This window comes from Phascolarctos cinereus, unplaced genomic scaffold (genome assembly GCF_003287225.1).
Source record: "Phascolarctos cinereus isolate Bilbo 61053 unplaced genomic scaffold, phaCin_HiC Scaffold_2;HRSCAF=192, whole genome shotgun sequence".
In the NCBI taxonomy this organism is placed as follows: Eukaryota; Metazoa; Chordata; class Mammalia; order Diprotodontia; family Phascolarctidae; genus Phascolarctos; species Phascolarctos cinereus.
Genome location: NW_027555625.1, coordinates 242,372,565 through 242,396,491, shown reverse-complemented (window position 1 = coordinate 242,396,491; position 23,927 = coordinate 242,372,565). Strand labels below are relative to the sequence as shown.

The following is a 23,927-nucleotide window of genomic DNA, read 5'->3' as shown; positions in this document are numbered from 1 at the left end:
AGGTTCTTAACCTTTTGTGTGTGTGTGTAAAGGACCCCTCCAATAGTCAGATAAAGCCTATGAACCCCTTCTCAAAATAATGTTTTTAAATACATGAAACATAGGAGATTAACAAGGAAATCAATTATATTGAAATATAGTTACAAAATAGGTTAAGAACCCCCAGATTAGATGATTCTGTTTCCTAGCTGTACATCTGATGATCCTCTCTCCTCATCCCAACCCCCTCCCCAACATTTCCTTCCCATCCCCAGTCTCTAGTTGCATAATACAACAGGGATACCCCTCAGAAATGTTCCTTTGCATTAGAATTTGACCTAGAAGATTGTGCCTGGCCAGACCCTTAGTCCTTTAGCATCCTCCAGTCCTTACCCTTCCCTACACCCCTAACCCTTCCCCCCTCACTTCCCTGTCTTTATTCTGAAAGGTCTCTAGAGGCCAATAAAGATCAAGGCTGGGACTGCAAACGTTACTCATTCTAAAGAATGTGGCTCTGTCCCTTAAATCAGGCATGTGCATTTCCCTCTGGTGGAAAAGAAGCCACTGTTACACTCAAGGAGGTTAGGATTTGAGGAGAGACGGAGGTTCCAAAAAGCAATCCCAGAAGAAAGATTGCTGCTATCTTGTGTCTTTCTCAGGGGAATTCCAGGACAGAAGAGCCAGGAAGATGCAGAGCTGGTTCAGAAAATTTCCAATCAATGGAAGGCTGCTCACTGCAAGGATGCTGAAGAAACAGCTGGTGAAATCCAGAAAGCTGGCAACTCAAACGTAATTGAGAGGGTTGTTAGAGGAGGGGCTAGAAAGAAGAGCCTTAGACCCAGAATCAGGGGACCTGGATTCAAATTCTGATGTTTTGACTATCTAATCAAGTGACCCTTGGGCAGAGTCCCTGAGAAGCAGGGGAAGTCAAGTGGACTTTGTGATTGCTAAGAGTTATATTAGTTCTGACATTTTATGGCCTAAGGGTCCTTCTAGCTCTGACGTTGAATGAATGAAGGAAGGAAGGAAAAGCATTTGTTAAGCACTTAATTTGTACAAAAGATGCAAATAGAAAAGCAGGATAGTCTATACCCTCCAAGAACTCATATTCTAATAGGTGAGATAAGCTATATAAATGGTTTCAGCTGCAAGATGGAAAGATTCCCATGGTCCTTAGGGTACAGCAGCAATGCAGTTGGTAATATATGTTCTTTGATGTCACTTCAAGTAATAAAACTATATCTGTTTCTGATGTTGAACCATTTGATAATGTCACAGACTTTAGTAACATGAACTTTTTGGGGTCTTTTCTGGGTTTCCGGGAACTGTAGCTGCTAAAGATGGGGCTACAGCATCCTTGAAGTTGGGCTTGGAGTCAGAAAGGCCTGAGTTTGAATCCTGCCTCAGAGACTTCCTAGTTGTGTGACCTTGGGCAAGTCACTTAAGCACTGTTTGCCTCAGTTTACTGCAAATGGGGATAAGGATAGCACTTAGCTGATAGGGTTGTTGTAAGGATCAAATGAGTTAACATATGTAAAGCACTTAGAAGACTTGAGAAGCCCTATATAAGTGCTAGTGATTATTGTTGTTGTTGTTACAAGAAGAAGACATTGACTGTGTCATGAGGTCCCTTCCTACTCTGACAGTCTAGGATGAGCTGTATGGTTCAAGAACAGGTCATCACTGCATGTGTCTTTGGCTCCCTAGTGCCCTCCGGATCTATTGGCCCATCAGACAGTTCTTCTACAACATCATCCACCCAGAATTCAGCCCTGTGTGTGATGTCTATGCCTTCATGTTCCTGGGTGAGGGCATCAACTTTCTCATCATCATCTTTGGATACTGGGCCTTTGGAGTAAGCACAGTCTCTCTCTCCAACCTGCATGGCTCAGCACTCTGACTTTCCCTGGGGACTCCTCAGAGCCTTGGAGCTCCCCTCTACAGCCACACTTTTAAGGAGGGTGAACTGGGCACATGGCAAGAAGAGTATGGCCCTTGGCTTGCTGAACGGCAGCGAGAAATCTTTTTGCTTTTTGCTTTAAATACCAGTTTCACAGATCCCATTACTGAAATGGCTGTTGCTTTCTGTGCTATGTCCAAGGCTTATATTAAGTTGTTTTGCTGCTATTCTTAATTAAAGTGAAAGCTGGGAAGCAGGACAAGTGGTGGCCACTGGCCATCTGGGCATTGATGATCACTCTCTGCTGTCCTGGCAGATGGGCTTGCTTATGAATTCTTCTTTCCCTATTCGTGTCCTTCCCCCTCAGCTCTATATATGCTCTGGGCTTCCTACTACCGGCTCACCATGAAGGTGAATAGAATAACCTCTGGAGGCACCAAGATAAGTGTCTTGGGGTAAGAAAAGGGGGAAAGGAAGGAAGCAACAGAACCTTTCTGAGTTGAGGTAATCCCCTTCCTTCTATACCCTGATCCTCTGTATCCCCTTCCTTAGATCTGCTCTGGGCTCTCTAGTCCCAGGCAGGCTGCCAACACACTCTGTGCTGATTGCCCAAGGCACTAGAACTTTAGTTACAGCTCTGCCCATCATCGTCAAGTATTTACTAAATATCTGCCCCGGTCAGAACACAGCGTTAGACACTGCGTGAAATACAAAGAGGAAGACACAGTTTGTGATGTTAAGAGTTACAGAATTTAGTTGGAGAAAATTCAATTCAACAAATATTTATTAATCACTTACTGTGATTGAGACACTTTGTCATTAACTCCTTACTGTTCTTCATATAAATGAAATAATAAGTGAATAAGTGAAAAGTTTTGCTAAGTAGTGGGAATGCCAAGATGAAAAAGGATTATAGTCTCTGTCCTTGAGAAGTGTGTGAAAGACATAAACAAGAGGAAAAGAGAGGGAAGGAAGGAGGAAAGGGAAGGGAAGAAGTGAGGAAGGGAGGAAGGAAGGAAGGAAGGAAGGAAGGAAGGAAGGAAGGAAGGAAGGAAAGAGACAAGGCAGTATAGTTTGTGGTTAAGTGAATTGTGATTGTGTGTGATTTGTCCTTCGTTCTTGAAGAGGACTGTGATATGAGGGAGATGATGACATGACTTGCAATTGAATCTGATTTGAGTGAGGGAGGGCCATGCAAAGTCACCAGCCTCCCTTTCTCCTTCAGAGCCATTCAGTGGCCAGATATCGATCAAGACAACTGAAATGTGTGTAAGACATAAACAAGAGGAAAAAGGAGAGGAAGGAAGGAAGACAATTCAATAGACAATTCAACTCAATTTAATCTAGTGACTACTATTAAGCACTCCTAGGTACTGGAGATGCACAGTAAAAAAAAAAAGTGATAATTCCTGCCCTCAAGGAGCTTACATTCTATTGTACAGAAAGTACTGTGGTAGTTAAGAGAGGCAGAGACAGAGAGAGTGGGCTTGGCTGGGAGGATTTAATGTATATGGTACTGCTTGAGCCTGGGCCTTGGAGGGTAGGGAAAATTTCAATAGGGAGAGAGAAAAAAAGGACATTATAGGTTGAGGGAATGGAATGGACACAGTGATGGCAGTGAAAAGTGTAGGGTACAGCCAGGGGACTGTGAGGAGCAAAGGCTTATGTTAGGTAGTAGTGGACATAGATCTGAAGAGAAAGGTTGAAGAATGATTGTGGAAGGATTTGGGAGTATGGAGTAATAGAAGGACCACTGGATTTAAAACATGAAACTTGGGTTCAAATCCCATCTCTGACATTTGCAACCTGGGTGATCTTTGCTAAGTCATGTAGCCTCTGGACCTCAGTTCCCTGTTCTGTAAAATGAGGTGGTTGAACTGAATGACCTCTCAGGCCCTTCTTACTCTAAAATTCATTCAATCCTGTTGTCTTGGATAGGAGGCTAATGAGTTTGGTGTTTATTATATAGGAACTAGAGAGCCTTCAAAACTTTCTGAGCAAGACTGTGACCTGATTATGATGGTATCTAAGGAAAACTGAGTCGTTTGCGTGGGTTGTTTCTGCCAGCCATTCCATGTACCCTGAAGATTGTGTTTTCCTAACCAGTATTTCTCATCTTGTTAGAAATACTCAGCTGCTGACTTTTCTGAGACACTTTCTGAGGACCAGGTGCCAGAAGCTTTTTTGGCAACGATCCTCATACAGTTTGGCAGCATGAACGTGGACCATGCCATCAACCTGAGAAAAAACATGTATGGCAAGTGCGTATTTCAGGTTGTCCTTGTTATCGAAGTTCACTTCTGGCTGTTCTTCATTCTTCCTGAAGTAACCAAGAGGTATTTCTGATGGGGGACAAAAAAAAATCGATGTAGGGGAAAATCTTTCATTTCATTTCCAAGAATGTGAAAAACGCAAAGTACTCAATGCTCCCATGTGGTTAAGTATGAGTAGTACAGACAGTTCAACTCAATTTACTCTAATGAGTATTATTATGCACTATGTGCAAGGCATTCTGCTGGGTACACTGTAGGAACAAGGAGGAGGAATGTTCATTGAGTCGTACAAACTTTTCAATGAAATGAAAGAGATACAACCTTCTTGACTTGCTCAAAGGAACTTATCATAAGGTCAATGTCATGAGGCTGGCAGATCTCTCCTAGACAGCAACATGACTAAAGCAATGTTTTAGTTTCAAATCTCATTCATTTGGCCAACAAACATTTATTAAGGGCTTACTATATGCCAAGTACCATGCTGAGGTCTGGTGGTACATAGAAAAGAGAAAAAAAGTCCCTGTCCTCAAGGAGCTCACATTCTAATGTTATATACATATAAGATACGTATGGAGTAAATGGGAGGTGATCTTGGAGGGAAGGTGCTAGCCATAGGGGGACACACCTTTTGCAAAAGTGGGATTTGAGCTGAGTCAACAAAGCCAGGAAGTGGAGGTGAAAAAGGAGAGCACTCTAGGCATAGTTGGGAAACTGTCTTGAGTGGATACTTGAAGACTTTCAGCATCTAATACTGGTGGTGGAATATGGCTTTGTGGTAGGGCCAGGATTGGTGCTAATGCCTTGTGGTAAAGACAGCTGGAGGCTGGCCATCCTTCGAGCCCCACCATGCCTGTCCCAGGGAAGCCACTGGCAGTGACTATCGTTGGAGTAGAATATATTTTTCCCCAGTTTCTGCTGGGAAGTTGGTAGAAGACCAATTAGATGGCCTTTAGTGATCCAGTTAAGTAAGTCAGGGGAATAATAAACTTAGCATAGAAAGTGCTTGCCTGGGGAAACTATGATGTTACCACCAATACACTGCCTTCCCTACACCGAGATGCCTTTGTCAGAAATGGAAAAGAAAAGAATTAAGAGGCTATAATGCTATACTGTAATAGATTGAAAGTCTATTACAATGATTTAAAGAAAGAATTAAAAGTAGATGAGGACTCCAGGCATTCTGACCAAAACTCTGACCAAAGACCCATTCAAACAATATAGTTTAGCATAAGGATTTCTACACCTCCCTCTTCATCACACAAAGAACAAATATTATCACAATATTGTTCATGCTTTGGTTTACATATCTATCTATCTATCCTTCTATCTAATAGAAAAAACACTGCACTTTAATCAAATTCAGAGACTTGTGTGTTCAAGATCCAACACTCCTATTCAATATGTGTATAGCTTTGGATAAGTCACTTCAACTTATGTGACTCTGTTTCCATTTCATCCTTTGTAAAATGGATGATCTCTAAGGTCTCTTCCAAATCTAAAATGCCTATGATGTTGCCTTCTGTAGGCATTAGGGTCTGTTGCTGGAACTAAAAAGGACTTGAAAGAACCGGATGGGGCACTGAGCTTAATGCTAAAGCAGTAGGCTGCTTTATTTGGCACATTTAAAGGAAGGTCCAAAAGGGAAGGCTGCATGACTTAGCCACACAAGGAAGCACAGAGAAGAAAGGGTATTAGGGCAATCTTTGTAAAGGTGGGCTGGGACAGGGCAGGGAAGGAATGAATCCAGAGATGATGTCAAAGAGCCTTGGCGTTATGGTCTTCAAGCCATAGCAGAAGGAGGAATCCGCAAATGGCTTTGGACCCCTCAGTTCACCTTCATGCTAAGCTTCACAGGGCAGCTCCAAGACTAGTGAGGGTCTGAGATGTTCTCCCACCTCTCAGGTAGGGAAGTGTCAGTTAGCTAGGCTTCCCAGAAAAGGGGCAGGGCTGAAGAAGGGGGATGGTTTGGGCATAGAGAGTTTATTGGATGGAGAAAGACTAAGCCAGGAAAAAAAAATAGTTTTCCCAGACTACAACAACAGGGCAGGGGTTATTCTCTCCATGACACAGATGGAAAACTGAGGCTTCATGAGTTTACCAATAACAGATTTTTTTCTGTTTACTTGCAGGAGGTTCAGTGCAAACTACATGGCTCAGATTTGATACCCGGTCAAATGTATTTACTTTGGCTTGTCAGCCTATCAGATCAAATGTGGCTACCCAAATCATATCCTGGGCAACTTTCTGACCAAAAACTTCAATTTTCTTAACCTCTTCCTATTTCAAGGGTAAATAAGAAGACTTCACACTTTCCACAAAACCTTGTGTTGTCATGGTTATTTACAGGAAAATCTCAGGGATATTTATGCCAGAATGGAATCTTCAACCATCTCTTGACTTTTCTAAAAGGACGTAGGGAATGGACTGAAATTTCTGGTGTCCAAGTGTACAATTGAGCAACATCTGTTTTCTTCTATGACTCACAACTTACTCATGAAAGGGGACTCTAGGGCACATCCTTCCAAGGGAGTGGTAGCAAGCTGGGCAGTGATTCAGATATGAACAAGGCCTGGGGGGTTTCTATGAAGTGCAAACTCTATATGAGTCAACATTATAATGTGAAAGCCCAAATTGCAAATGTGAGTTTTGGCTGCAGGACCAAAAACATTCTGAACAGAAGTTGGGAATGTGGGAGGTGATAACCCTGCTATCCTTTATCCTAGTCCAATAGCATCTAGGATTTTAGGTTCAGTTCTGGATGCCATATTTTTAAATACTTTGACATGCAGAGAGTAGCCAGAGGAGGTCAACCAAGACGATTGATAAGACTTGTCACACACATGAGTTTCAGCTGAAGAAACTGTGGCTGTTTTGTCTAGAGTAGAGGACATTGGGGATGGGGTAAGGAACATGACAGTTTTATTTTTAGTATCTGATGGACTGTTATGATATGTAACAATTAGATGTGCTTTTCTTGATCCCAGAGGAAAGAAATAAGAGCAGTGGGTAGATGCTGTAGAAGAACACAATTTGGCTAGATATAAAGGGAAAGCTTCCTAGCACATGGAGCTGTCCAAAAACGGAATAGCTGCTTTAGGAGGTAGCAAACTCCACATAATTGGTAGAAGGGATGTCTGTTCCAGTAGGGGTTGGACAAAGTGACCTCTGAGGTCCTTGCCAACTCTGAGATTCTTTGAAATGATTTAAAAAAAATAATTGTATGCCATATGCATGCTCCTTGTTGCCCCCTCCTCCCTTTGCATTCTGCATTTCACAAACATTCCCTTGGGGTGTGCCATCTGATTTCACCCTCCAAATATTCTTCCAGCTTCACATCTGGCTGGTTTGCCTGCAAATACACTTTCTCTGTTGAGGTTCCTCCATACATAGGGAATGGCTTCAGAAGAATATAGGAAGAATAACAATATAAACATGATAGGATGGTTCAGAAACACCTGCAATGGGGACCGATATCTGCTCTAGGAGTGACAACCCTCCTCCCTTTAAGTCCTGGATGAGAGTTCAGGCTTTGGGACTTTGAGGGGTGAGATGGCAGATAATGGAGCAAATATCCCTGGATTTTGTTCCCTCTTCCAGTTTTCGAATCGTGCCTTTCCTTTTGGAGCTAAGAACGGTTGTGGACTGGATATGGACTGACACTGCCCTCAGCCTGTCTAGTTGGATCTGCCTGGAGGACCTGTATGCCAGTATTTTCATCATGAAATGCTGGAGGGAATCTGAGAAGGTTTGTGATCATGTTAATTGACTCTTTGTGAGCCCATATGGGGTTTTCTTGGCAAAGTGGTTTGCCATTTCCTTTTCCAGTGAATTAAGACAAACAGGGGTTAAGTGACTTGCCCAGGGTCACACAGCTAGTAAGTGTCTGAGGCTGAATTTGAACCCAGGTCTTCCTGAATCCAGGCCCAATGCTTTATCCACTGAGCCACCAAGCTGCTAACTTTTTTGTTTTTGGTTGATTAGTCATGTCTGACTCTTTGTGACCCCACTTGGAATTCTCTTTGCAAAGCTACTGGAGTAGTTTGCCATTTCCTTCTCTTTCCTTCTCATTTTACAGATGAGGAAACTGAGGGCAAACAGGGTTAAGTGACTTGTCCAGGGCCACACAGCCAGTAAGCATCTGAGTCTGGATTTGAGTTCAGGTCCTCCTGACTCAAGGGCCAACACTTTATCCACTGCACCACTTAGCTGCCTCATAGCAATTGCCTCATGTAACATGGATGGCTGCTTCTCTGGATCATAGCAGAGCTTGATATGGAATGGTCTGGTTACTGACCAGGCTGGTTGTCATTCTGTAAATTCCACCCATTCCCATCAGCTGCTGTCCATCAAGGAGGGGTAGAGAAGTACTGTCGGAGAGTGGTAAGAGTAATGGATTACTTGTTTGAAAGATACCTTCTTTGAGATGTTGAGTAAAGCACATCTTCCCTCTTGCCTCACTTTCTTTATTTGTAAAATGAAGTGGGTTAGATCTGATGATCTCCAAGGTTCCTTCCAGCTATGAGTTCTGTGATCCTGAAATGACACCCTTCCCTTCCCCTCATCCTTTATTCCTCAACACTGGCATTGAGCCCCTCCCATCCCTGTCACTGAGACCTCTGCTTAATATTCTGTTTAAAGGATTGACAGCTCAGCCTAAATCCTTCCACACTTAACCAATAGCCATTGCTCTCAACTTGGACCTAACTAGGTCTCAGCCCTGGGCATGATTATTTTTCCTGGCCTCATGGAGTTCAGGGTTATGGGGTCCCTGGATCAACCTTCTTTCATTTCACACCCTTCCTCCCCCCACCATTTTAAACTATCTTCAGCTATTCCTTCCATTTCCAACCTGCTTTTGTCCAGCCCAAGGAGAGCAGGCCTTCATCTCCCTAGCTGGTGTAACCATGTTCTTCCCTTTCTCTCTATTCCCCCTCGGCCACCCTTCTTCTCTGTAGAGATACCCCCATCTACCAGGGCAGCAGCAGAACAAGATTGTGAAATACGGACAGGGAGGTGTTATTACTTTGGCTCTAGTTTTCCTCATGTGGTTTCCACTGGCTTTCATGTCTCTGCTGAAGTCAGTGGGGGGAGTGACCAACCAGCCCCTGGATGTCTCCATCAAAATTTCCATCAGTGGTTATGAGGTAAGGAAATGGGAAGAGGAGCAAGGAAAATGGTAGCAGTGGGAGAATGGGATTTAGATTGACTTTCATGGATCTCCATTATTTGTCTCCAGCCAATCTTTCCTAACCCTTCTGTAAATCAAACCCTCTATTCCAACCAAGTGTGTCTTCTCACTGCGCTCCTGCATACAGTAGGTCCAGTATAGCCTTGGAGTCTTTGCTTATGCCATCCATCTTCTATGCTTAGAATTCCTTCACCATCCTTACTGCCTCTCCTAATACTAACCATCCTTTGGGACCCATATTTATCTCTGACTACTCCAGCACACACTGACACTCCAGCACACTCTTCTCTCACTACCTATGATTTGTACCACACAATTTAGCACCTATTCATGTCCAAAGGCATAGAAAAAGACAGCATGGTGTAGTGGAAATCAAGTGAGTATTGGAGTCAGAAGAACTGGCTTCTAGGCCACATTCCAGCATGTCATAGCTCTAGGGACTCTGAGTAAATCACATAACTGCCTCAGCCTTCAGTATGCTTATTCAAAAATGAGGATAGTCATGCTGGCATTACCTTGCCAGGTTGTTGTGAAGAAAGCATGCTGTAAACTTAAGGCATGATAGAAATGTAATTTATTATTGGTATATCTTTTTCTGTTAACATTTGTGTGTGTGTCTTGTCTCCTCTGTGACTCTTGACTCCCCCAAGGCACTAGTAGGTTCCTTATGTCTCCACAGTGTGAGTAGTCCGAAGCTATATAGATACACAATAAGTAGATACTTAGTATACACAGTGTCCTCAAAGTTCTGGTGTGGTTTTAAGCTTTAATAGCTACTAAAAATATGCTAATTGGTACTAAAGCTTTTCAGAACTATTAAACCTTAATATTAAATACCAATATTAAAGCTATTTAATAGCTACTGCAACTTAAAAGTACACTGAAACTTTTCGAACACCTGGCATACAGGTCCTCATTTAATGAATGACCATTGCCCAATGGATGTACTTCAGTGTCATTTTCTTTTCCCTTTTTTCCTAGACCCTTTTTACCATGAGTTCTTATCCCGTTCTCTCAGAAAGCATTTGACAACCTGACAGCTCAGTATGCTTTCCATCCAGTAAGTGTCTATCAAAGCACCAAGACATCATCTGCTCATGAAGATTTCATGCTCCTTCCATTGTTCTTTTCTCCCTTATCTTAGCTCACCTAGTGGGGGGAGGGTACCTGCCTAGCCAAGCACCAAGAAGGTCCCTCAGGATTTTGTATATTCTCTTGGAAGGCCCTTAAAGGAGACCTTGTATTTTCAGATTAGAACACTTTTGTGTTTTGATTTTTTTTCTTTCATTCTTCATGTGGCATGATGGAAAGATCCCTGGGCTAGAAGCCAAGGGATTTGGGTTCTATTATCATCCTTGCCATTAACTTGCTAGGTGACCTTGGGCAAAGTTTCTTCTGTTCTTTGGACCTCAGTTATATCATCAGCATCATCATCTCTAACATTTATATATGCCTTGAAGGTTTACCAGCTAATTCATTACCTCATTTGATCCTCACAACAGCCTTGTTAGGGAGGAGCTATTATTATCTCAAATTTTACAGATGAAGAAATTTAAACCTGAGAGAGGTTAAGTGACTTACCCAGGGTCACACAGCTAGTTAAATGTCTGAGGCAGGATTCAAACTCAGGTCTTGCTGACTGCACGTCCAACAATCTATCCACCATGCCACCTATCTGCCTCTGTATAATGAGAGGCTTGATTTAGAGCAGGGGTTCTTAACCAGTTTTGGTTTTGCATCATAGGCCCCTCTGTAAGTCTGATGAAGCCTTTGGAGCCTTTCTTAGAATAATATCTTTAAATGCATAAGATAAAATAAATAGGATCACAAAGGAAACCAAGTTTATTGGTTTCAATCATTATCAAAATATGAGAAAAAACTTCACAAACCCCTGTTGAGGAACGTCTTACCTGGATGGTCTTTGTGGTCTAGGGCTCATGTCCTGGGATTAAGCAGTTCACATTCCCCACTCCCTTTTCCTTTCCTCCCCTCCCTGCCTCCCAGGCTGCCATGCAGTTCATATCAAACTATCATGCAGAGGATATCACTGTGGCAAAGATCAAAAGTCATGCCAGCCTCCTCTGGAACATCAGCCCTGCCAACCAGGCAGCCATGATCACCGAGCTCTCCACTGCCACGGCTGACTATGTCACCTTGGTGTGGACCATTCAGAGGTAACCAGGGATCTGTCTCACCCAGGACACTTCCTGCATGTCTGAGCACCTGCAGGCAGACATTTCAGGATCTTCAGTGGGGATTTCAGTCTCTTATAGGGTACTGCACAGAGGAATGTCCTTAATAAATGTAGTTTTGATTCATTCTTTAGTTGCTCATTGACCTAGAAGTCATGGTCAGGAAGCATTCAGGCCACTTTTCTCCCAGAGGTGGATAGCGACAGGAAGCATCGGGGACTCCTGAGGAGGAACAAGGCTGCAGTTAAACCACCAGACAGGTGCCTGGGTTGGGTTGGATGCTTGTACACGATCATTTTTCTTCACTCTGTCCTTACAGCTTGGGCTTTATACAAACAACATGTCTGCCTAGGGAGCCAATAAGATCAGAGGGTTTTAAAGTTGGGTGGGACCATAAAGGTCATCCAGTCCCACCCCTTAATTTTACAGATGAGGAGACCTAAGACCAGGGAGGGTGACTTGCTCAATAAGGAGAACACCAGAATGAGAGGTTAAGACCTCCTCTCCAAGTCCAGTGCTTTTTCCATTATACCTTCTGAATAATTACACTTCACACATGAACCCATACACAATTAGTACCATGCACACAGCTGGATGTATGCTTTGAGCCACTCCCTCAGTAGCGGGGATGACTTAACACATCCTGGCAATCGTCACATACAAAGGAGAAAGAGGGTTCATTGGATCAAAGATTTTGAGGTAGAAGAGATCCTTAGACATCTCTGGGTCTAACTCTTCATTTTATGGATAATGAAACTGAGACCCAAAGAGGCTAAATTACTTACCCAAGGTCACTTAGCTCATGTCAAAGAAGGGATTTGAACTCAGGTCTTCTGGTTTGTGAGGCAGCAAGGTGGTGCTGTGGATACAGTTCTGGGCCCGAAGTGAGGAAGATCTGAATTTGAATCTGGCCTCAGACATTTACTAGCTGTGTGACCCTGGACAAGTCACTTTACCCTGTTTGCCTCAGTTTCCTCATCTATAAAAAGAGCTGGAGAAGGAAATGGCAAACCACTCCAGTACGTCTGCCAAGAAAGCCCAAGTGGGGTCACGAAGAGTCAGACGTGACTGAGCAATAGCAACAACACTGTGGTTTGCAAGTCCAGCACTGACTCTATCTACTCCACCACACTATTTCTTTTTCTGACTAAATTTGTAGTTTAGGGCTGTGCATAATAATAATTATTATTATAATAATTCACATCTATATATATAGATATATTAAGATTTATAAGGTGCCTTATGTAATTATACAATTTCATTCTCACAGCTCAATGCAGTGAAGCACCATTAGTGTCCCATCTTATAGATGAAGACGCTGACGCTCAGCAAGGTGAAGTGACTTGCCCAGGGTCACACAGCTAGTGTAGGAGGGAGGATTCAAACCCAATCAGCAGTTCCTAAGTTTCTGAACCACAGAAGGTTAGTGAGAAGGGCACTCAGGGATCAACTAGACCATCTTCTTATTGTACAGTGGAGACTGAGACCCAGAGGGGTGAGTCAGCCAGGCCGAAGTGGCAGTACTCAAAGCGTGGTCTTCCAACTCTGTGACAGTGCCCTTTCCTCTCTCTACCATGCTGCCTCCTAAAATGGGTCCCACACATCACAACTTTCACGATTTAAACACTCTGTCGTGTCAGAGAACTTGAACTGTTCCTTTGGAACTGTGGAGTCAAGAGTTAATATGGCCCCATTACCTGTTGGGAAGGGAAAAGTATTCTTTATGTGTGTATGCCATGGGTGGGGAACCTTCGGCCTTAAGGCCACGTATGGCCTTCTAGGTCCTCAAGTGTGGCCTTTTGATGGAAGGTTCACCCCTGGCGTGTGTTATCCTGCTCCTGGTCACACGCAGCATGATCTTCCCCATGTCTGCACCAACTGGTTTGCATCTCTGATGAAGAAACATAAGGAGAGAGTTAACACAAACCTACCCAAAGAGTTGGGAGTCACTGATTATAAGCCTTCCAGTTCTGAGGGAGAGGCTTATGACCCTGGGCAAGTCATATCACTTCTCTGTTTCCTCATCTGCAAAAATGGTAATAATGATCTTTGCATGACTAAGCTCACAGAACTGTTCTAAGCAAAGTGCACATGTCTCACAAGTTCCTGCTATGAACAGCTTGGTCCAAACTCACTGTTTGGACCCCACTGCTTGGAGGATGCACTCTGCTGGTGGGAGGCCAGGGGACTCCCATGGCACCTAGATAGCATCTGTTTTATTTCTAGCCCTAGTTGTGAAGACTGAATGGAGAAAAATGATTGTGTTATCCCCCAGCCACAGAAGGAACCCCAGGCTTCCTTTGTCTCATGGATGCCCAGGCTGACAGGCAGGAGAGAGGAATAACTTCCTGGTGTTTCTCCTGCTCTCATCCCTTAAAGTTTCTTCACACAGAAAACATTTACTTACTCCATAAAAAAATGTAACAAAACAAAATAAAAAACCTCCAAATTTTAAAAAAGTTTTTATATTTTATTTTTCCCAATTACATATAAAAACAATTTAAAATATTTGTTGGTTTTTTTTTAATTTTTGAGTTCCAAATTCTCTCCCTCCTTCCCTAAATTTTTAGGAAAGCATAGAAAGGGGCTTTGAAATTTGTTCTCCTGAACCTTCCAAAAATGTTTTTTAAGGGAAGATCAGTTGGGAAAAACTGTACTTTTTCTATTTTGTCCTTGAGAGAGGCCTTATTGAGCAGCAGATTGTTGTGGGGTAATTACCACACCCCATGGCCCCTCTGGTGCCTGCAGAACACTTTTTAAAAATGCCCTTTCTCCTCTCTGGTGCAGTGCTCTGCTCTTTTCACCTATCGTCTTATCCTTGCCTGTCTGTCCATTCATGGCTGAACAGCTGCAGAGGGAGTCTCAGGACCGTGAGATTTTAGGGCTAAGAAGAACCTCACAGAGGTTCTAGTCCAATCCTCTCACTTTACACACCGGAAACTGAAGACCATGGAGGAGAAATGACTTGCTCAAGGTCACACAACTGTGGCAGAGCTGAAATTTGAATCCAGGTCTCGTAAGCAGCATGCCTATGCTTTAATCAGTATGCCTATTTAATTTATTCAGAAGCAGTTACCTCTATCCTGCATAGAATTTTAGGGGTAATGTCAAAGGACCTCAGTTCAATTCTCAGCCCTGTTACTTTATGTTTATGAGATCTTTGGCAAGTCCTTCCCCACCCCATCCCACCCCTCACCTCAGTTTCTCCATGTGTGAAGTAAGGGGGAGTGGTATATTTAAACAAGATGATCCATAAAGCCCCTTCCAACTCTAATCCTATCTATGATCCTAGAGGGACTGAGAGAAGTACAGAATGGGGAAGAAAACAAGTTTCCTTCAGCATAGTCCTTTCTCTGTGGCCAATCCCCATCTCCTCTGGCTCACGTGTGCTGAGGTAGCTTGGGTGGGGTGTCCCCAAGGATGTGCCTGGGCTAGAGCAGCTCATGTTTTGAGGCTAGAAGTAATTAAGATTTCATTTCCCTTCAGTTGCCTGGTTGTAGCAGCTGGGGCCAGGAGGCTGGAAGCAAAATTTGAGTCAGAGCTTGGGGGGGGGGGGGCGCGTGCAGGAAGCAGCCCTTTCCACCCTCTGGACTTTAGCTGGGGCTAGCTCAGCATTCCTCACTGAACTTCATCCTCCCCTTTCAGGAATGTCTCTATAGTCAAGAATGTTGAAGCATCCGGCAAGTACACCGTGTGTTACAAAGATAAGGAAATGAGAGATCAAATTGTCTAAATGCTTACCCACATCAGGAATGAGCCCATGTAGGTATTTCCAAACTCTTTTTGTAGCTCCTTTAAGCTGTGGCCTGCTTTCTGCTGAGCATAACGGAATAAATGTGGGGGCTACAGAAAGCAAAAGTTATTTTTTGAATTTCCATCACCTTTCCCCTTAATGATACTAATTCCATGTCTTCTGATACAGAGTAAGGTCAAAGTCAGATTTCTATTTAGGATTTGTTGTTTGCTGTTTGTCCTTCATTCTCAAAGAAAACCAATGACATCAGGAAGGAGATGTCATGACTTCCAAATGAATTGGATTTAAGTGAGGCAGGCTGTGCAAAGTCACCAGCCTCACTTTCTCCTCCAGAACCATCTGGGTCCAGTGGCAAGATAGAGATCAGGATGACTGGAAATGGCATTGAGGCAGTGGGAGGCCTTGGCCTTTTTGAGCTCAGGTCTTTCCCAGGTCTCAGTTTGTCTGAGGCAATGCCCATTCAGTGATTAAGGCTAGGTAAAAATGAGGCAAATAAAATGGCCTCTTTTACCTAGTTAAAAAAATAATAATAATAAAATCAATTTGGGAGGGGAAGGTCCTCAAGGTTTCTGGCCAAAACTGAAATAACTGCTATTTACACTCATTCTGAGCCATCTCAATCCAAACAATGACCAAGTGAGCTTGGGCTGGGACCATTGTTGGCCAATCAATGAGAGCCAGAGGGATTTGGGTTTAAGGCATGGTCCTTCAAAAAGAAATCTAGCCTGTAAACTCCAAGATATCTTGCTAGGTTGCAGTGATCAAAATTTATATTCCTTTAGGCAGAGCACCATCAGGTAAGGGTATGATTCCCTATGTGCATGGAAAGAGAGGAAGGAAGGAAGGAAGGAAGGAAGGAAGGAAGGAAGGAAGGAAGGAAGGAAGGAAGGAAGGAAGGAAGGAAGGAAGGAAGGAAGGAAGGAAGGAAGGAAGGAAAGGAGGGAGGGAGGGGACGGAAGGGAAGGGAAGAGAAGGAAGGAGCTGCATTGCTTGACTGGAACTGGCCAGTTGGGTCCCCAGTGGGGCAGCTACTATTGCTAGGATTTAAGATTAGGTGCAATGGGGAAAAGTAGCAGGGATGCAGGTTTGGGCCATATTAGTAATCAGAGCTGTCCCAAAGTGAATTGTGGGTTCCCAATGACTAGAAGCATCAAAGTGGAAAAGGCTGGATGACTGCTTGTTAGGAATGTTGCAGAGGGCATTCATTTAGGTATGGTTTGATCAAGCTGGCCTCTGTGGGCCTTTACAACTGTGAGACTTGGTGATTCTAGTAGATGTGCCCACTTCTCTTTTTTCCAGGACATCCTTGGGACTAGAAGACATGGGCCTTTCTGAACCTAGGGTCTCTTTCTCTACCCTCTGAAGACTCCAGCCTCTGGCATTGTTCTATTCTACCACCATTTAAAACAATTTACTTCTGTTCTCCCATTTACTCCCCTTTCATTTGCAAAGCACAGCAGCCATCCCTCATAAAATAATCGTAATACCAGCACCACTAATCTTACAGGGTTGTTACAAGGAAAACGCAAATATTTCACAAGGGTCCCATGTGAAGGTGAGCATGGTTTGTGGCAAAATCATCCCCACTGCTCAAGAACTCCCCTCTTCACCCTCCCCTAATAGTTTCCAGGAATCTTACCTGTGAGGAGGTCTCCAAGAACACATTACCACCTGCTACAAGGATGGACCTTGAGGGATGACCTTGAATGATCTAATTATGAACCTTTCTTAATGTCCTTCTCTCTAACCTTTAACACTGCTTCCTAGGGCATTTCCCTTCCTTCCTTAATGAGTTCAGTACCTGGCTCAAAGTCTTTCCTCTCTCTATCCTGCTCTCATCTTCCAAATGCCCTCACTTCCTAGTTCCTCAGTCTGCTCAGTTCTTGTGACCTACTCCTTGACTTCACCTCAGCTACATAAAGAAATGGTCATTCCCTTGATCTTGCCATCACCCATGGGTATGTGTTATCTTCCACATTCACTTACCCCAGGATTCCTTTATCTGATCACAATCTTTTATCATTCTATCTTTGCCTATACCCTGTGACCCCTAAATTTGTTCTTTGTACTCACTGGGACCTTTATTCCCTCCACTCCTCAATTCTTTCCCAGGCCATTACCCTTACGTTGGCTACACTCCCCTTCCTTCCTTATCTCAACTCCTAGGTTAACCAACGCAATTCTATAATACTCTCAAATCTCTTATCATTTTGTTCTATTGCCAATCACACCTTGCCAAATCCCACCCCAGAATTACTCCCCCTATCCACCTGTTTTGGACCTATTCCCATCCTGGAATGGGGGAAATCAAGATGAATGGGTCCAACTACACATTTATGTTATCTAATCTCAACTGAGTCCTCACTAAGCAAGACAATCATTCTACTCATCCCTAATTAATTTGCTATCTCACTCTCTACCATGGCAGTTCCAAATCTTCTCATCTCCTCTCAAGCCTCCTATAGCAGTCCCTCCCCCCACCCTCTTTGCTGAAGACTTTGCCCCATATTTCCCTGAAAAAGAAAAATGGAAGTCGTTCCCCAAGAACTTCTCCCCTTCTCCTCCCCCCTACCTCCCCACTCCCTACATCTGTCATCACTCAGCCATCCTCTTCCACAATCTCCTCCTTCAATCCAGTCTTGGATCAAGAAGTGGCCCTTTTCCTTGCCAAGGTCAACTGTTCTATATGAGCCTTTGATCCTATCTCCTTTTAACTTCTCCAGCAGAACGACCCCATTCACTCTCTTATCTTCAGTCTCTATGTATTGGCTTTTCCTTGCTGCCTACAAACATGCCCATATCTTCCCCATCCTTAAAAAAAAAACCAAACCTTCATTTGATCTGACCATTCCTGTTAGTTATCATCCTATCTCTCCTCCCCTTCTCAATTAAACTCCTTGAGAAAGTCATCTATACTAGGTACTTCTACTTTCTCTACTCTCTCTTCTAAACTCTCTGGAATCTAGCTTCAGACCTATTCAACTGAAGCTGCCCTTTCTAAATTACTAATGATTTCTTTATTGCCAAATCTAATGGCCTTTTCTCAGTCTTTATCCTTCTTGATCTCTATGCAGCCTTTGACACCATCCTCTCTCCTTTCTAGGGTTTCATGACACTTGTCTCTCCTGGTTCCTCTATCTGTTCAAATGTTCCTTTTTAATCTCCTTGGTTCATTGTTCATCAGTGTCACACCCAATGCAACCTGTGGCTCTTCCCTAAGACTTTGTCCTGGACCTCTCTTTTCACTCTATACTTGGAGATCTCATTGGCCTCATGGATTCTGTTTTCAGATGATTTCCAGATCTACATATCCAACCCCACTCTCTCTCTCAGTCCTGAGTTATCTAACATTACCACCTGCCTTTTGAACATCTCAAACTGGATGTCACATAGGCATCCCAAACTTAAAACAAAATAGAATGCATTATCTTTCCCCCATATCCTCCCCTCTTCCAAACTTTCCTATCATCGTTGTGAGCATGACTATCCTCCCAGTCACCCTAGCCTATAATCTTGGTGTTATCCTCAGCTCCTCACTTTCATTCATCCCACATATAAAATCCATAACCAAATCTTTTGATTTCCACCTCCACAATATCTCATATGCATTCCTTCTCTCCAATCACACAACCACCACCCTATTTCTGGCTCCCATTGCCTCACATCTAGACTGTTGCAATCACCTTCTAATTGGTCTCCTGACCCCTACTCTCTCCCCACTCCAGTCTATCTTCTACCTGGCTGCCAAAGTGAGTTTCCTAGAGAGAGCTGATGATTTCATTCTCCCCTACTCAACAAACTGCAGTGTTTCTATTTCACCTGTTGGGCATTTAAAGCTCTTCATAACCCAGCCCCTTCCTACTTTCAGTTTTACAGCTTCAGAACTAGAGCCACTCTGTTGGAGCTGGGCTTCCTGCATAAGACAGACACCTCAGTCAGGTTTCAGGATTGATCCAGGTGGCTTCTGGCCTTCCTAGCACATCAAAATCCAGGCAATCAAATTCCAGAAGCCTTCCATCTCATTACATGGAAAAGAATGAATCCAGTCACCAAACTCTTGGCTTCTAAATTAAAGAATCCCTGGTTACTCTTAAACTGATGTTTAAAAGTATGTGGGGGAGGGTGTATTGGGGATTGAGATTTAAGAAAGCTTTAGAAATAATTTCATTGCTTTAAGTAGCCAACAGTATCACCATCAGCTTACCAGCATATTTTATGTTGTGATCATGATAAAAAGTAAAACAAAATAATGAGTTAATTTTTTTCTTTCTCTTCTATTGAAGAACTCTTCCTGGTCTGATCCCCAAAGCTTTGAGGACAACAGCTGGAACAGAAGCTAAGATTGCTCACCGGCTGGAAGCTGGGAAGGCATTCAGGCCAACGGTCAGCTTCACATATGGCCCCAGACCTGTTGTTCTTACTTACACTAAGAGGCCTCTTTTCCTATGGACCTTTTAGTATGCTTTTGAACCAACTGAGCCCTCACCCTAACTGAACCTGGCCACACTGTTGATTCCTCCCAGCTGAGGAAGACACTTTGCTTAAAGTAGAAGGAATGATTTGCTTTGGCACATAAAATGACTGCAATCTTGAAGGGTAGAGAATAGAATGGGTGGAAGAGGTGTTGGGAGGTCAGAGAACTGGACTGCTAATTCTTTGAGGTCTTCATGAAGAGTAGTAAAAAGAACACGGGATTAGGATTTAAAGACCTGGGGTGAATCCTGGCTCTTTCACTTTTCATGTGATCTTAGGTAAGTCACTTTACTACTATAGGCCTCTGTTTATTCCTTTGTAAAATAAGAGTCCTGAACTAGATGGCTTCTAAGATCCTTTTCAAATCTAAGTCAATGATTCTTTGATGTTGGCCCTGCTTGCATTGCTGATTCTGATGCTCTGGGAGGCAGCAGAGAGGCCTTAGGAGATTTATAAACCAAAGCCAAAACAATGCCCTACCTCTGCATGCTGCCTTGAACTCTTTTTTTTTTCCTTAACATTTTTTTTGAACCAAACAATTGAGTATTTCCACATATAACGTAGAGCAAGACTACAAGAAACAGTGAATCCCTGTTGTGCACAGCTTGCCTTTCTTTTTAAGTATATTATACATTCAATATACAAGTTTCAAAGCTTTTCTTGTCTGGGATTCCTTCTCTCCTCTTCTCATTTTTTGTTTCTTGAGAACTGTATTTCTCTCTCTACTCTCCCTCCTTTTCCCCCACCCCAAAGGAAAAAAAAATCTTTGCATAATTTGTATAATTAAACAAAACAAATTCCTGTACTGGCTCGGTCCAAAACCACACATCTCATTCTATATCGTGTCCATCACCTCAATGTCATCAGTAGCTTTTGACTTTTTAAAAAAGAGACCTAGAAGGAAACCTGTTTACTAATTGCAAAGTGGTACCTTTTTTCAATTTTTAGTCTCAGGCACTGAGTCTTACAGACAAGGCCACTGAGAGGGTGAGTTACCCAAGGTCACATAGCTAGTATGTGGCACAGGCAGGATCTGAACCTAGATTTTCCCAACTCTGCAGACAGCTCTCTAGTTATTAGGCCACACTGCAACTCCTACCTTAGAACTTTTGTTTTGGGGTGGGAGGAGGCAACTGGCGTTAAGTCAAGGACAATGCCTCCATTCTCATCCAAGCCTGAAGAAAATCCTGAGATTGACTTCCTCTCAGTGAGGAGAGGCTGTTGGTCCGCCTTGGAGTGAATCTTTGGTGGTTCCCTTTTCTTTCAGTCCATTCTGAAAAACCCCAGGACATCGACAAGCTGGCTTTCTAATGAAACATCACCATCCAGCTGTAGCAGCTGGAGGCCAATGCCTCATCCTCAGGCTCCGGGACCACTGAGTGGTAGGTTATCCAAGAGTGGAGATCCAGCTGTGCAAAGAACCGAGGCTGCAGTTGGGACCTCGAGACCATTATCTACAGTGACAAAGTCAGCCCCCAGAGCCTGGGCTTCCTTGCAGGATATGGGTAAGAAATCAAGTTATCTCCTGGGGGAGCTCCCCCCTGTTTGGAAAGGGCCCAGGTTGTCTTTAGGATGCCACAGAAGGGCCCAGCAGTGCTTATAAGGCTGGTGGTAGTTCTGAAGCTAGAACAAACCAAAAACCAGTGTCAGCCCTATGGGATTGAGCCCAGTTTTATCCATTTTATAGATGGGGGGAAATGGCCTAGAGAAAGGCACTGACTTTTCTAGTCACACAAAGGAAAAACCAGGAGAAGAACTCAAGTCTCTGATCCTTAGAACTTCAAGTTATCAAAGTTTGAAAGTATATGGAGCTTTATGATGAGCCTCTATATTCATGCACATTCCCTAAGGGCACTGCTAAAAATGTTTACTGATGGGAAGACCTTGGTTCAAATCCTTCCTCTCACATATATTGGCTGAGTGACCCTGGGCAGGTCACTTTAGTGCTCTCCTACATAACTTCCTAAGGCCAGGAGTTGCAGAGAAAGTCTTGACCTGCATTGAGAGATTACTCACTGAGGAATTTTCCTACTCCAGAGAAATCACAGGTCTGAACAGGAAAAAAAAAAAGTATGTCCCAAAATGTATCTACAAACTTTGAGTACCTAGGGAGCACCAGACAATGAACACAAATATAAACGAAGATGAGCCGAAGGCTGATATCCAAGTGTTCATTGTCATCGAGTGGAAAGAACCCCAACCCCAAGCCTGGCTATTCTACTCACCTGCTGGGTGACTTTGGGCAAATCATTACACTTCTCAGGGGCCTCAATATGTCCAACCACAAAATAAGAAGAGTTCCACCTCTGCCTTCCCCAGGATTTCATGAGCAAAAATGAGAGATGGGCTTTTTAGAAGGATGTGACAAAAATACAAATGAGTAGTGATCACAAAAATTTAACTCTATTTAGCCTCAGTGGCAAGTATAAAGGGTTTGGTGGGTGTTTTTGTCATCAGAAATAGGGGGCAGCTAGGTGGCACAGTGGATACAGCATTGGCCCTGAAGTCAGGAGGACCTGAGTTCAAATGCGGCCTCAGACCAAACACTTGACACTTACTAGCTGTGTGACCCTGCACAAGTCACTTAACCCCAATTGCCTTACAAACAAACAAACAAAAAATTGGATTGCTTGCATTTTGATTCTTCAGAAATTGTGGTGTTCCTAGATTCACAACCATAGAGCTTCACCAGAACATTTGCGGGCTTTGTTGTTAAGTTAGGTTGTTACACCAGGGTAGCTTGGGACCATGGGAAGCACTGTGCAGTTTCCCAAGTGCAAGCAATACATTCCTTTTTCTATCCAATTTTGTGCCTAATTCGTTATCTTTTGTCAGCACTCCCCACCCCTCACCCCCAATTTCAAGAAGTAGGTTTGTGTGGTACTGTTGGACTTGGAGTCAGGAGAGACCTGGGTTAAAATCCTGCTTCTGAAACTTGTGGACAAGTCCTTTAAAACTATAAGTTATAGATGGACAGAGATCGCTGTAACAGAGGGAGCTGAAATAAAATAATTATAACATGAGCTAGATTGTCCCCAGTCACATAGTAAAGGCTTTTTTTGCTTTCTCCCTGTCTCCCTCACAGTATTGTTGGGCTGTACGTGTCTGCTGTCATGGTTATTGCTAAGTTCATCCGGGAACACTTCAATGACATCTCCTGATGCATCATGTATGAGGAGTTCCCCAATGTGGACCGCATCCTCAAGCTTTGCACTGACATTTTCCTGGTCAGGGAAATGGGTGACCTTGAGCTGGAGAAGCAGCTCTTCTCCAAGCTCATCTTTTTGTATTGTTCCCCAGAGATCATGATCAAGTGGACCCGAGAGGCCCAGCCCCCTCCCCAGCAACCTGTGGATCAGTTATCTGGGTCCTGGCAATCATGCAAGACCACATGTGGATACCCTCCCCCATATCCACCTGCGTTCCCTGCTGAAGCCTAGCTCTCGGTGCACAAAGAACAAACCCCTCATGGCTGGTCACCCGGCAGTCTGCCTAGCACTGTGGCCCTGCTGTACTGCTGGCAGGTAGCCCCGGCCAAAGCTGAAGCAAGGAAAGCACTCCTCTGCTGCTGTCACTGTTACTAACATGGGCAGCAGGCGACGGTGACGTGTAGGAGTGTAAGTCTTTCAATGGTTTTTGCTGTCAGAGGAAAGTCTGGCTGTTGCTGCATGTGCCAGTGGATGGCCTTGGACAGTCTGACAGACCACACAGCCACTGGCAGCAATCACTCCTCTCCTGGGACACAGACTTGCAGGTCCCCACTCTTGGGCATGGCAGCTAATTAGGTGGTCTTGAAATCTTCTGTACCGTTATTTAACTCCTCATGTAGGTGCTAGCTCAATTAGACTGTAAGCTCCAAAAGGGGCAGGAACTTTTTTTTAAACTACATTATGGTACAACTCAGAAACCAGTTGTTCAATAAATTGTGACGAACAAAGAAAGAGTCACTTTTCTCTCTCAGAAAAGGGCAACACCAAAAGTTTCAGAAGGGACATACAATTCTGGACGCTGCGCAGTGACCATACTCCTTGTTTAAAAGATACATATAAGAAGAGGCCCGCCATTCAAATCTCAGGAAGTAAAGGAAAGCCTGGCCTCTCCTCTTCCCTCCCTCAGTGAGCCAGGTCAGATTTGCATTCATCAGCATCTAGCAGAGGGCTATTGGTGC

At 43.6% G+C, this 23,927-nt stretch overlaps 1 protein-coding gene across 1 annotated transcript in view; it reads left to right on the top strand.

Moving 5' to 3' along the window:
• Positions 1-22,920, top strand: part of LOC110205095 (piezo-type mechanosensitive ion channel component 2-like) — a 60,385-nt gene extending 37,465 nt beyond the window's left edge. The window contains 12 exon segments of the mRNA XM_078149162.1: positions 639-768; positions 1,125-1,177; positions 1,687-1,834; positions 4,004-4,215; positions 6,282-6,440; positions 7,750-7,897; positions 9,108-9,296; positions 11,345-11,514; positions 19,570-19,669; positions 20,708-20,746; positions 21,027-21,226; positions 22,845-22,920. Coding sequence (XP_078005288.1) covers positions 639-768; positions 1,125-1,177; positions 1,687-1,834; positions 4,004-4,215; positions 6,282-6,440; positions 7,750-7,897; positions 9,108-9,296; positions 11,345-11,514; positions 19,570-19,669; positions 20,708-20,746; positions 21,027-21,226; positions 22,845-22,920 — 1,624 coding nt within the window.
• Positions 22,921-23,927: the final 1,007 nt, after the last annotated feature.